We start from the raw sequence: 14681 nt of genomic DNA, 5'->3' as shown, positions 1-14681 counted from the left end.
TGAATTCATACAGATTTTTAGAAAAATATGCTCTTTAGAAAAATATGCTCTTTTGTAGGATCCTGTAAGATGGCAGGAGCCAAAGGGCTCTGTGGAACCTTGTGTTGCAGTCAGAGTTCAAAAAGGTGAGTTCCCCTGAGAGGGAAAGATTGGTTTTCTCGTTTAATGTCATCTCTTGTTTAAACTTAGAGATTTGAATAGGCCATTTCTCTTTCTGTTGGGTTTTTTTTTCTGAAAATGTTTATCTTCATGTCTGAAATATTTTGTGAACTTTGCTTTCCCATCCCTGTAAAGGGTATCTCTTAGATAAGTTCTTGTTTCTTGCATTTTCCATCCATAATTGCAGAGATGTAAGAGAAAGAATGTGCATTTTCATAGAACATGGAGTTTGACATGAAGTTGTGGTAAATGTATTTGCTCTGCTTGTTTCCTATTTGTATTGACTTTCCATTAATACCCTGGCATACACATGCATATATATGTGTATGAATATGACTGGCAACAGATAAAACAGGCTAATGGCAGAGAATGTTGGGGGGTGAGGGGCAGCTTTAAACTCTTTTTAGTGTGTTTTCCTAAAATTTTTGTCCACCTAAATGGGCATGTTACAGGTATGTTTGCTAGGAGCCAGATGAAGGATTTAAATTTCAGTTTTCAGATGACAAATGCTGCAATGAGTGATGCAAATCATGAAAATTAGTTGCAGAAAATTTTAAAATGTTTCCAAAACAATTGCAGACTCTTTGCTTGCTGTTCACAGGGAGAAAGCAGAATTCATCAAATAAATAATTTGATCCAAATGATTTGTCCAGTTGCTGAAGGAGCTAGCAGGATGTCAGGACTTGTGAACTAGTTTGGTTACAGCTATAATGATGAGGAATTAAATGCAGAAAAGGGGGTTTTTAGAAGCAATTCCCAAGCTGCTATATTGTTTTCTTTAAGTCTCTGAATGAGTGTTGCTGAACATTGGGACTGATGAGCTCAGCAGAGAGCTCAAGGCTGGTCACCAGAGCAGGCAAGGCACTCTGGGACTGTGCACACCCTGTGCCAGGGTGTCAGAGAGCTGCTCGTGGTCCCTATGCTGCAATTCAGAACATCTCTCATCCTTTCCCACTGTGAAAGGGCAAAGAGATGACAGAAAGTGCTCAGAGGGCACTGCCCCTCTGGGGATGGCTGGGCATGGGCTTGCTGGCTCTGCTGGTGCTCTGCCTCTCCAGCCTCACCACCTGTGTTGGTAAGAAAAGGCTTTTCCAGTCTGAAAATAAGCAGCTGGTGTCTGGAGTCTGTTTGTGGAGCGTGCGTCTGATATGTAATTTGAACTTGATCGCAAGGGCCCTGTAACCTCTCCTGGAGCCGGTGCTGCCGCCCTGGAGCCAGCTCCCCTCTCCCCCAGGTGTCCAGGCCCTTTGTGGAGCTGGGCTCTGCACTCCAGGCACCTCCAGCTCCTCATCCCCGTTATCTGTGGGCAGAGATGACTCACAGCACCTTCTATGGCTTTCACTCCTCTGCCACTGCTTTGCATGGAGCTACTGAAACCCATTTATTTGGCAGCCGCTGAAACCTGACACTGATGATGATGAGCAAGGGAAGGCAGAGACCTGTTGGTTCCAAGAGTGAATCTTAACTGCAAAAGCTTGATGTTTGCTGCAGAGCACTTTGGGAAAGCTGTGGGTGTCTTAGGATGCTGCTGTTATGAATGGGGCCAACCTGGAAATTCATTTTTGGATCTCGTCTTCCTTGCCTGGAAACTTTTGAATCTGCGGTGTTGACAAGGAAACCACAAGGAGAAATTTTCCCTTGTGAGTTGCATATATGTGCTGGGACCTCTCCTTGTCCAGACTTTGGATGCACCATTCAGTTAGAAGAAAAGTGGTACTAATGGGGAGATGGACCAATGAATTTTGGTGTTGATCCATCACCAAAAAGCTGATGCACAAGCCAGGCTGTAACTCTGCTCGTGGTGCTGGCTGAGGAGGGTTGCCATACAGCTTGAATAAACTATGTCCATCTTGGTCCTATTTTATAGCATGGAAATAAGAGTGGATTTGGAATATGTAGCTGGAAAACCAGGTGCAGCATTGATCCAATTTCAATTTTATCCAAATAACCAGACCTTAGAGAAGGAGTTCTAAGGGAAAGGGCTTTGGCAAGCAATGAGAAGAGGCCCAGTCAAATTTCTCCAGTACCAACAAACTCCCCTGGCCTTCCACATATTTCAGAACCATCTCTCCAACTCAGGGACCCCCTTGGCTATGGGGTTTCTGTGTCACAAAGGCTGGCTCTGGCAAACATTTTTAGAATCACCATCTGTCAGCTTTTCCTTCAGGGATCCCCATTTACAATAGCTTGTATCCAGGCCATGTGCAAATCCCACTGGGCTGAAACTTGGCCCTGCACAAGGTTGGCCTGGATGCAATTAACAAACACAAAATTTATTCAATTTAGTTTGGCCAAAAATATAAGATTCTTTTGTTTGCAGATGCTGAAGTTGAGATGCCTTTCCAAACTTATCAAGGACAAGGGAACCACTTTGGAGAAAATAACAGCCAACCAACCACTTTGGAGAAAATAACAGCCAAGCCCAAAGTCATCCTAGAATTCAAATTGAACTTGAAACCTATGCACCAAGTCATTTGTGAAGCTTAGAAATGAAGTTCATTTTTCCTGATCCATTTTTGCTGCTGTCACTGAACTTCATTGTTCTAACTGGCCTCTAGATAGAAACACTGAAGTATCAGAAGAAGAAAACCAGTCCTTCCAGCATCTAGGGGGGTACAGCAGGAAGTATTAGAAATCTTCTGGGAATTTTTCAGTTCCAGGAGATTCAGAGGAATATTTGACCCAAATCCCAGAGTTTGGGGGTTAGGACTGTCTTGGGAGCATGTCTAAACTGCTTTGGTCTGGAGATGTGGCTAGAAATCTTGTAAGATCAAGATCTGTCTCTCTTGATTTTCCACCCAGGCTCTCCAGTTTTTAGGTCTTATCTGCCAGACTCAAGCATGATAAACCCCCTGGTGCGTGATTTATCTGTCTCAGGAAGACCAAGGGCTGAGTCAGCCTTTGCATCTTTTTTCCTGAGTTCTCACCAAAGTGCCAGACCACTTAATTTATTCCTACCCTCCATGCAGGTACCCCACAGAACTACTATCAAGGGCTTGTGCTTCCTTCCAAATTCCGCATCCTGCCTGCTCCACTGACACTGGTCCAGGGAGGCTGTAATACTCTTTCCTGAGCTAAAGGGTGGGATGAGGCTGAAGGGCCCTCTGCTCATCCCAGCAGCAAGCAGGCCTTGTGCAAAGAGCAAATGCAGTGCATGGCATGAAATTCTTGCATACAAACATCCCCCAGACAGTGTTGCTGTCAGAAAGGTAACATCGGAGTGTTGTAAGGATGATTTGTATTAGTTAAAGGGAAGCAGCCCCAGCCATCTCCAATGAAGCAGCACCCAGAGAAGTGGGGATGTGTGGCCACCCCTTCCCCATCCCTCCCAAACCTCCCTGCCATTAGAGGAGGGGAAGCAGATCAGGTTTGATGAACCCACCCAGTGCCCCCTGCAGCAGCCAGCCCCTCACTGTCAGAGGAGATGGCATGCTGTTAGAATGCTCTGAGCATGCTGTTAGTATGCTGGGGCTGTGCAGCTCCTCTGCCATCTTCATTCACCTTAGAAATGTGAAGTTTGAATGGTTTATCTCTATTAATCACCAGCTCAAAAAGCTTTGTGCACCAAGGGCCGCAGATAATTAACTTCACTATACTGCTTGTCTTATCAGTATCAACCTCTTGTCCTCCTGTGAAACAGTTAAAACCATCAGCCCCTTTTTACTTTTCCATTTAACTCTAATGCTTTAACACTGATGTTCTAAATGGCCCTGCGATTCGTACTTATTAGACAAACCTTTCTTTCTGCATCGCTTATATTTTTTGATAATTGGCCATGTATGTTTCTAAGGGGATCAACAGCTTTTCATGCCACTGTACTAGTAATTAAAGATTTCTCACAGTCTTTCAGATTTTTCTTTACCTTCTTTTCTTTGATAAGTATAATTTGCTGTTTAATTGGGGAGGGAGTGAGGGGAGAAAACTGGTAATAGCAATAGGGTGACTGCATAAGAAAAGGTTTTGTTTAACAAAATTCTCTAATTTAAAAAAAAATCTACATTGTTTCCAATTTTTGTCCCTTGTCTTGCTGAAACTACCATTCTTCCACCACTGTAAAATGTTATCATAGTCCAGTGAGAGGATAGGGAGAGCCATGACAGAGAAGCCCCCGGGACTCCCTAAGGGCACCATCCTGCATCTGCAGAGGATAAGGAGGATTTTAGACAACCTGTTGGACCTTTTCTCAGCTCCAGCCAGAGGTGAGTTCCACTGTGCCAACACAGAGAAGATGCTGGGTCTGGAAGAGCTCCATTATTTCCATGGCCATCTCTGTTTCCTTAGACATCGCCTCGCTTGGGGGAGGTGTTTTGGGAGCCTTGAGTTAGTGTTATGAGGGCAGGATGGGATGTAGAATACAGAAACTCTGCTGCTATGACAGCCCATCTGGCTCTGTTTGCACAGGTGAGGCCACTTGATCTCAGAGGTCCCAATGCCTTCAGTCTTCACTGAAGCTACTCTGAAAAATCCTCAATACCTCCCGCTGTAATTCTTAAATTAATTCATTCTTCCCATGTACATGGGTTAAAGTGGCATTAATGCTCTTGTGGGACATACCTAGAGCACACTTCTAAACCCCAGTTCCCAGAGGTGTGTGATGGGAGTCTCTTCAGCTTTCCTTCAAAACAAAACACGCAGTTGAGCAGAGAAGGACGGAAGTGTGACTCCAGTGCCCTGAAATGATTATACAGAAAAAGTCATCCAACACTGTCTTTTCAGACTTCTGATTTTTACAGCACCTCTTAGTGGGGGGTGGAGGTGGGAGCAAAGAGAGCTGATTCACATTTTTGACAGTTGGATATGGGCAACGTGTGGTGTTGTGCTCCTCCAGTCACTGTGCAGCGACCATTCCTTATCAGTGCTAGTGTTGAATTGCAAACCAAGTTCATGCAGAAGTCACTCACTTATTTTTTGAGTGAAGAATTCATACAACCTGTGTATTCTGGAATTATTCCTCAACAGGGAAGGAGGGAGAAAAAGGCTGGTGGTGCCTCTGCTGTGAATAATTCATCCCATTTTACTAGCGTGGGTGCTGAGTGACCCCTTTGCCTGGCCCCTCCTGGGGCTGGGGAGGAGGGCGGGATGCCTCCCATATCTCCGTGTGCTGCTGGGGTTAATAGGGGCACTCAACACACACAAGCACACTCTAAGCAGGGTCAGGGGGCAGCCAACACATTGTGACCTAAAATTTGACAGCTTTTACTCATTCCATGTTAGGTGACCCCACTACTCTTTGGGCAACTGCCTTGCCTGGTGCCTGTGCCTGGGGTGCACAGTGCTGCAGGAGTCTGGCTGGTCCCCCCTGAGCACTGGGGACAGCAATGTCTCCTTGCACAGATGCACTCTTTGGCCTTATATTCCATATCCTGAATTGCCACCCAGTATCACCAGGGGAAATGAAAAGCAAGAGCAGCTGTTGAGTGACCAGCCCCCATCTCTCTGCCATCTCAAGATGCCTGAAGATGCTCATTTCTAGATAATTTGTATTTTGTCCCACCAGGTCCTGGTGCTGTGTTGCAGCACAGTCACCCTTTCCAGCTCACCACAGGGTCCTGATGGCATCCAGGCTGCTGAAACACCAGAGACCTGACCCTGGATATGCCCATGTGTTACCATCCATCTCAGCCAAAGATTTATTTTTGGTAACTGCAGTGTGAAAATGGTAAGATCTCTTCTTGAGCCCCAACCAAGATCCCTGAGAATTCTCACTGATGTTTCAGTTTTCTCCCCTTCCCCTGAGACAAGGCTTTGAGAGCAATTTGCTTATCTCTGCTTGTTTTGTTTTGGTATATTATGTGGCAGAGTGTCTCGAGGTGTCTCTCCTCTTTCCTCTTTCCAGTTGTCTGTATTCTCCATCACTTTGTCACACCCAGCTTCTTGTTAGTGTCTCTGTTTTCCTCCTTGTCCCTAGTTGGTCCATTTGTCATTTTTCCTCAGTAGTCCATGCTCCTTCCTCTCCCACTTCTTCTCTGCCTCTTGTTTCTCTCTTGTTTCTCTCTTTCATTTTTCCCCCCTAGTGTCGGAACTTCTTTCTTTGATTCCCCCCCTCCACCTCCCACCCTTTATAGTGCTGTTATCTGTGATTTTGGCAAAGAGCACATTTATTGGGGAGGAATATCCCCATGGCAACACAGCAGATGGTGACTTTTGATTAACTTGGCTTTTTTTTTTTCCCCCGACTGCCAAATCACAATCCGTCTTTGAAATTAAATCAGGCTGTGATAGCATCAGTTGTTCTGGAGAGGGGACGAGAGAGAAACAAGACTAAAGTATTACAGCAGGAGCCAGGATGTAATGCAAATTCATGTTTTTTAACCCCAGCAATAAAAACCCCTGTTCGTTGTGGGAACGGAAGGGACCACAAGAGAGGGAATAATAAAATAAAAAAAATTAGATTAAGAAAATGTTATCACCCTACATGGTCTCCTCACTTCGACCACGCTGGAACGTGTGCCTCTAACACCAGTGCCGCTCCTTGCCAAGTCACTTGATGCTGCTGGGCCTCATTCTGCAGCTGCTTTAACACCACTGAGGGTTTTCCTCATGCCTTGGGTAGTGGGAAGAGGCCAGGTTCTTAAATGAGCAGTTCAAGCAACTATTTACTTACAGGAGCGCAGTGTCCAAAGTGGGAAGGAAAGAATTTGCAAGCAGCAGGAGGAAGGCAAGAAAGCAGCAGCTCCTGGAAGGCATTGGAGGGAGGTGAGAGGAATTCAGGGTAAAGTGAGGAAGCAGAGGAGCTGGAAAGGTTGGATGGCATTGCTGTGCCAAGATGCTGAGTGATCAAGGGCATGGGAAAGTGAGGAGCTGTCTGCAGTGGCACCAGGGAGGTCTGAGCCTGGAGAAGGAAGGGCACAAAGTTCTGCCAGCCACGAAGAGAGAGTTACAGGGCATAGCCCCATGGAAGATGGGAAAGCAGATACTGAAGTCAAACAGTAAAGAACTTTCTTGAATGCTTGAGAAGTGGGTGGTATTCAAGTCCCATGAGCTCCTTTGCCTGGTGGTTTTTGGAGGGTCACCAAAGGTGAATGCAGTTGAGTGCTAATTGTAGCCAAAGATAAAGGAGGGCTTGAAAATGAAAGCTGGAGGAGATGACTAATCACCCAATTCGTGGGTCAGTTCAATTTCATGGGAACTTAAGCGTTGTCTCAGGCTGGAAGGCTGCTGGACACTATCTCCAATTACTAATGTTCCCTATCCAGGAGGTTACAAAGTGGTTGTACTCCTTTGGATGCAGTGAGTTTAGCAGTTATGGCTAAAGGCAAATGGTCACATGTGGTCTTGGTGAGGTTCAGATGAGATAATGGAGTTTTATCATAGAATCACAAAATATACTGAATTGGAAGGGGCTCACCAGGATTATCAAGTCCAGTTCCTGGCTCTGCACAGGGTACCCCAACCATCACACCATGCGCTTGAAAGCAAAGTCAGAAACAAAGTGCCTCAAGGGTTAAAAACTCTTCCTCTCTGGGGTTGTAGCATGGTATTTTCTGGTACTGTGGAGAGCAAGCACAGTGAGAACTTGGCAGGCATTTTGTCAGCCTTGAGACACTCAGATTCTGTCACTGGGCTCTCTTCTGCCCTCACAAGGAGGCTCTAGCCTGATAAAAATGTTTCTCCTGGAGGAGCTGCTCTTACTGTAGGATTCAAACCTGCACCCTTCTGCAAAAACTTTAAAGTTATAAGATTGTCCTGTCCTTTACATTAAAAGAAATAACAGAGAAGCTCCCTCTACACTTTCTAAGAAGCAGTTAATATTTTCTTATCCACTAGGAGCTCTGGGCCACCACCATGTCTCTCCCACTGCTTATTTTTAGTCAAACTGGTACTTGTTCCTGCTCTGCTGCAGGGGACTCTAGGGGTTCTTAAGTTCTTCCAGGATAAGCTTTGCCCAATAGATAAAATTTTGCTGCAGATGTTGTTTCTTCTGTTTGAGATCTCAGCTCAGGAGTGTTTTGTGTATGCCGTGTGTTAGATATGATGCTATTTGAGGAGAAGATAAGATTTAGGTGCAGGAGATGAATCAGGTAGGGATGCCACCGGAGCTTAATTGGCAAGAGATATTGCAGGGCCTGAATCTTTCCTGCGAGGCACAGGTAAAAGGGAGAGCTCCAGGCTGCAGGGGTTCATGTTAGTGGGGTTTTGTGAGCACAGTGGGGTCTAAACCGCTGTTTAAATCTCAGTTTGATAGACAGGGGTATCTAACCCATGCCTCATTCTGTTTAGATGGCAATCCTAGTTCAGACAAGCATTTGTAGCTGCTGGGTGCTGTTTCTCCCCATTTTGGTCAGATTGTCATTTGGTTTCGTGTCCTAGGCACCTTGCCAGTGTCTGTCTTTCCCCAGATCTCCCCTCACTGTTCATGAATGTCCTGTAACCATGCTCTTCCCTGCGTGCAGCCCCCAGGGTGGCTGCCATCCAGGGTGTGGAATCACACGCCGCGTGCTGCGCGCTTGCTCTGCCCCCTGGCACTGCCGGGCCTGGTACCCTCCAGCGGGGTGTGGGAGCTGCTGAGGGACAGGAGCCAGGCCTGCCCTGCTCAGCTCTGCCCTTGGCTCAGCACACCCCCCCCCCCCGAGGGTCCCTGCAGGGCTGGGATCCAGCCCTGAGCCCTTGCACAAAGCAGAGCAGAGCGGGGCCGAGCGCTCCCGCCTCTCGGGTTTGACACCGCGGCGCTGAGCAGCGGTGCCATGACACCAGCGCTCAAAATAGCATCAGGACAATTTGATTTCCTGCAGATCTCAGGATGGGGTCATAAAAACGGAGACTGTTCTGGAGAAATGGGATAGGGTGGAAATGTTTGTAGTGACATCACTGCCACTTCCATGCCAATGGCCTCCTACTGCTGTGAACATGTGATTGTGATTTTGCTGCACGCTCCATCAGAGAAGTTCCAGACTGGCCAGGGAGGGGGAGAGAGGGAGAGAGGAGAAGGGGCGGAAATATTCTGTTCTTGTATCTCAATTCAAATATCTGACAACAGCCTTGCAGCCCAGGGTGCTGAGTGATCAGGAGTGGGACCTTGGAGCTGAGAGCTGAGACTGTTCCCAGATCAGCAGAGCTCAAGGCACTGCAGCAGCCTAAATGGGGGCTGAATAAGGATCTTAATTTAATGGTGGATGGTCTGGATCTGCATTGGTGTGCTTCAGTGGAGATTTGGGTGCTCTTGTGCTCATCCATTCTCACTGGTCCCATTTGCTTCTAATGTTAATTTTCTTGGCAAGAAAAACCTACAGGCCTGAAATATGGCTACAACAGCAACTGCAGAGCTGTTTTAGGCCATTATAAAGAAAGAACAGATCTGTGTTGGATCTTCATTCATGAAGCAGAGAACAGCAGGGAGGGATTTAAGCAGCTGAGGATACAGGAGGAAAGAAAGGAGAAAAGAGAGGGAAAAAACAAAACTCATCACCAAAAATAAAACTGAATTGTGTATGAGGACATTGCAGGAGGAAATCTCGTGTCAGTGGCTCCACAAACAGCACTGAAAGCTGCAAAGCCCATCTTGGTAGCAAGGTTCCATCCTTCCCAAGCAACAGGCAGTGGAGATCAGCCCTGGATGTGTCCAGCACATGTAACCTTGGGGGGCTGCAGAGGGGAGCAGTATCTGCAGGGGCACAGGCAAAGGATCCAGCTAATGCACCCGTCTATCAGATTAAGCTGTCAAAACCCAAACCACTTCCATCACTGTCCAAGGAGAGACTCTCACTCTGCTTAATGGGATGTCTGTCCTGTTGTTGTCACTCCAGGGAGAGGGGCTGCTGCCACCACAGTGTGCAGCCGGCTGTGAGTTTAAAATCCTATTAAACAGGGACTAACAGTTGCAAAAAAAAAGCAGGTATCCCCTAGTGGGAATTTAAAGATGTTTAGACATAATTTGATTTTCCAAGCAGATGTCATTATTGTTAAACAGTTGCCCACTTGATATGTTCAAGTTGTTGGCTGTAATTGCTAAAATTAGCAGGTCTGCATAGAGCAAAGGTCAGTCGGTTAATATCGTGATTTAGTATTTTATGAAGTAATTCCAAATGCTTTTATGTATGTTTTTGTTTTTGCAGCCTAAGCCCACATTAAAGTAGTTGTGGGCCCTGCTAATAAAATAATGACTCAGCCTCTCAGTGCAGGCTGCTGGCCATGCTCAGGGATGGAGCTGGAGCCACCCTCGCTCCCTGCTCTGCCCCAGGCAGCCAGGCCCACATGCTGGAGCTGCACTCAGAAGGGAGGCTGCCAGCTGCCCCCAAGTGTGACATCTTCAGGCAGAGCTGGTGCTGGAAATGAGCACCAGCTCACCATGATGGGCTGGTTTCCATCAGCAGCTCAGCACAAGGCTGTGCAGCTGGTACCCCTGCTCCTCATAGGGGGATCGACTGCATGTGCAGGTGTGTGCAAGCACCTTCAGCCATGAACACAACTGAAAGACTCACCACTAACCAGGTAAGGTCCCAAAATACAGGTTTTTGGAGGAGAGAGGCACTTTTGGAAGAGGAACAGAGAACTGGAATTGGGCAAGGCAAAGACTCACAAATTTGTGCTGTGGCTGAATGGACATCTGGTGCTGCCTCCTCTGGTGCTATGGCTGCTAAATGGCATGAGAAAAAGTTTTTAAAAACCCCTTGAAGGTGTTGGTGTTTTGTTGGCAGGCTCAGTGTTAGTCTGATCCAATGTCCTGGAACAGAAAATGGTTTGCTTCCAAGGCAAGGTGTGTTGGGGTTCACTTACAGAACTTACAGAATGTGTGTGTCTGTTACTTACTGTAACACAACCCATTCCAGGGGTGCTTTGGGCACACCTGGCAGATTTCTTGCTATTGCAGGAATGCAGGACTTTGCTAATGCAGGTTGACCCGCTCTCTTACCACCAGACCTTGATGATCTTGGTTAGTTGGTTTTTTTTTAATATTTAGCTCACAGGAAGTACTGAGAGGTGCTCCATGGTCTGCAGGGTACAGGAAGAAATGGACGAAGATCTGCAGGTCCTCCTGGACTCAACACTTTCTGGGTGAGCTGGTCCCTTCCCAGTCTGTTCCCTTATTCCTTCCAGCAGGTTTGGGTATGTGCAGCTGCCAGAGCAGCCCCAGGAGATCCCTGTTACTGCAAGAGCTATAGACACACTCTGACCCAGGGATGGAAAAATGAAGAACTTGCTCTTAGGAGCTGCTTTAGATACCAACAGAGGAGAGGGAACTACTGACCCAAGGCAAGAAAGGTCTAAGATATATATACTCTTGCATACCTTTGTCTCAGATCAGGAAATATTGATGTGCATAAATAAATATCCCATTAGAGACAAGACTGAAGCAAAGTTTTAGGGCTAGGAAGTTGAAAAGGTTGAGGAGCTGGGAATTCAACTCTGGTCCAGATTTCCAAACATGTTATTTGGATCAAAGACCATTTCAGTTTCCAACACAAAACATGCCGTTTGATTTTGTTGTTGTTGTTGTTGTTGTTATTGATGATGATGATTTTCTTTAGTTTGTTTGTTTTGGGGTTTTTTACCTTGGACTTCCTCTGAGGCAGAATAACATAAACTCCATAAGCCATCTCTCATTAGTATGGTGTCCACAGGAGAAGTATTGGTAGAAATACTGACTCGTGTTTGCTCTGACCAAAATAATCTTTCTGTATCAAGCCCCTTAAATATTTGCAGTTCTCAGAGTCCCAATGCCTGCAGGACTGTTGATGGCTTCCAAACTATGGAGGAGCAGCCGACAGTTTGTCCCTGCATGGAGGTTTTCTCTGCTCCCATTGCCACTGGCCTCCCCCATGCACCCAGCATGCAGTTAAGCTTCCACTTGCTGCCCAGTGCTGCCTTTTTCTCACTGGGAGAGGAGCTTAACAGCCCTTAACATTACAAATACATTTTTTTGCCTGTTTTTCTATGCTGGATATGGCATCAATTGCTAAGGATGGTGATTTAAGCTACATTGTCTTTACAAGAGAAAAAGGCTTGAATAAGGGATGGCAGCATTCTGGCTAATTTAACTTATTCATTAATGTCATTAATGCTCAGAGTCCGTTACTAGCAACACTACCTCACAGTCTCCTGCAAAGCACAGGAGTCTGTTATTCCCATTTTACAGCAGAGGAAACAGATGCAAAGACCTGCCCAAACACAGGCAGCAATTGCAATCTGGATTAAAGTGAAAATGTCCCTGAAAACGAGTTCCAGTCTCCAGGGAGACATCACTGGGCAGGGAAAGCTGGGAAACTCAAGGGGATGTAGCGTGGGACCAAAAACAAGAGGTGTGTACGATTTTAAATGCTTAAGGTGACCTGGCCAAGCCAGAAACAAGGCTCAGCAGCTCATGTCAGCCCAGGGAAGGGTGGAAACATGGGGAGTGCATTCTGTAGCTCAGTGGAGGACAAGAACAGCATGCTGGCAGGCTGTGCAAGAAATGCATTGTGAACTGGCTCTTGCAGCTGTGAGCAAGACAATAAGGATGGTAAAGCATCATCTAAGTCTTCACATCCAGCTTTGCACAAAGAGGGAGCTAAACTCAGGCCCCTGGAATCTGTTGGCTCATGGTTTGAATTTAGCTCTTTGTGTTTGAATGACTTCAGGCAGAGAGGGAATATAGATTGTCCCAGTTCAAGAGCCAAATTCACCTTTTCCCTGCTCAGTTTCAGCCCCTGAGCTATGCAGTACTTCCATCAGGGTCTCTGATCATAATTTGCAGGGCATTCTCAAGGAAGCCCCAATTTTCTTTTACACTTGAAGGAATGATGTTTTCTTCCTTCCTCTGTTGTTTTTTTTTTTTTTTTTTTTTTTTTTTTTTTTTTTTTTTTTTTTTTTGTTGTTGTTGTTGTTTTCTATGCCATTCTCTCTCCTCTAGGTTCTCCATGTCCCACTGACCCCTGCCAACCTTCTTCCCATGTATAAAAACCTTTTTTCAGTGGATATACATCTTCTCATACACCAAAAGTAGGAAGGATATTCTTCACTTAGGGCTGTGTATGAGAGTCACACAAGGCTTTATTCGTCCAGCTGGTAAACTTTGGCATCTCAAGGACTGGGAGGGGAACCTATAGCTTGTTATAGGGCTCTCTTACGTGTCCACAAATCAGCTTGTCTCCTATTGCTCTATTAATCAACTTGGTCTCTTTAGCAAACCAGCAAGGTTGCTTTCACATGTACCTGTGATACATATTTACTGAATAATCACTATCTAGCACCTCATTGAGGCCTTGTGGACTCACACTCTTTAGTTTAGCATAACTGTATCTTTATCTGTGACATATTTTTTCCCAGCCATTGAGAAGTCTGCATCGGTTGTGTCAAGAGCATTTATTGATACTCTTGAAGTAAATCCCATCAATTGAGCTATGAGAGCACTGTCCCACAGCTTGCAGTCAAAGCTTGCAGACACATTAGGAATTCAGGTAGTCTCTCCCGTTGATTATTACAGACTTCAGCTGGCCATCCTCTTCCACTTCCTTTGTCTCCTGCCCATCCTCAAAGATTTTCCGGGTGGTGATAGTCTTGCCATTGATCACTTCAGTAGTGGTTATCACTGTTCTGAGACCATATGGCCCAGATGAGTTTTCAGCAAAGAAGGTGGTGGGGTGCCCGCTGGAACAGAATGAATTCCGTTGCACAAACGGCTCCCTGGGCCTTCCTCTACTTCCACTGCTGGTCTGCCAGTTCTCACCATTGATTCTGATGTCAAAAGGGTTCAAGAAAATACATGAAAATGGATACATGCCTCCAAAGAACTCGTCTTGATGGGAGAATCCATGTTGAGGGTCAAAGAAGCTGTTATAACTCGTCGGAGTTCTCTCTCTGCGGATTCTGATCTCATCAAGAGACTTGTCATAGAACAATCGCTTCTGAGGGTCAGACAAAGTCTCATATGCTTCAACAATTTCTTTGAATTTCTTCTCAGCTTCCTCCTTGTTTTTGGGATTCTTATCAGGATGCCATTTTAGTGCCAGTTTGTGGTAGGATTTCTTGATAGCATCCTGTGAGGCATTTTTTTGCAGTCCAAGGACCCTGTAGTAATCTACCATCTCAGAGGACACCTGGGGTTGTTTGGAAGCTGCCTGGTTTTCTCTCTCCTACCAAGGCTGATCAGCATGCAGAGGGTAGAGAGATGTTCAGCCCACCCCATGAGCTGCTCTGCCCTGCTGCAGTGCAAGGACAGCAAGAGCTGCTTGACCACAGACATTCTTTTCAAACCTGTTGCTCACAAACCGTGAGATTGTGACCTCAGAGAGGGTTCAGCCAATCCTGGCTCTGTTGTCCTGACCACATTCCAGGGTGTGTTGGTTGTCACTGGCCTTCTGTTTGTAAATGTAGATCATGCACATGATGCTGTAGCTGCTGGATGTAACTGTGCTGACACAGCTGTGATGCAGGACTGCAAGAGAATCATAAAATGGTTTGGGTGGGAAGTGACCTTTTTAAAAGGCCATCTAATCCCTGTCCCCTGCCATGGGCAGGGACTACTTCCACTAGAATTGGTTGCTTAATGCCCCAACCAAACCGGCTTTGAACACTTCCAGGGACGGGGCGTCCACAGCTTCCCTGGG

The 14681-nt window shown here is 46.1% G+C and overlaps 1 protein-coding gene across 1 annotated transcript; it reads right to left on the bottom strand.

Moving 5' to 3' along the window:
• Positions 1 to 13520: 13520 nt before the first annotated feature.
• Positions 13521 to 14159, bottom strand: DNAJB8 (DnaJ heat shock protein family (Hsp40) member B8). The gene has a single exon (XM_058813133.1). The coding sequence runs from the start codon at positions 14157 to 14159 to the stop codon at positions 13521 to 13523; it is 639 nt and encodes a 212-aa protein (XP_058669116.1).
• Between the last annotated feature and the right edge of the window lie 522 nt (positions 14160 to 14681).

Source organism: Ammospiza caudacuta, chromosome 12 (genome assembly GCF_027887145.1).
Source record: "Ammospiza caudacuta isolate bAmmCau1 chromosome 12, bAmmCau1.pri, whole genome shotgun sequence".
Lineage (NCBI taxonomy): Eukaryota > Metazoa > Chordata > Aves > Passeriformes > Passerellidae > Ammospiza > Ammospiza caudacuta.
This window is presented reverse-complemented; position numbering and strand designations above follow the sequence as displayed.

Excerpts from the sequence above, each read along its gene's own strand:
- DNAJB8 (XM_058813133.1), bottom strand. The coding sequence starts at position 14,159 with ATGGTAGATTACTACAGGGTCCTTGGACTGCAAAAAAATGCCTCACAG.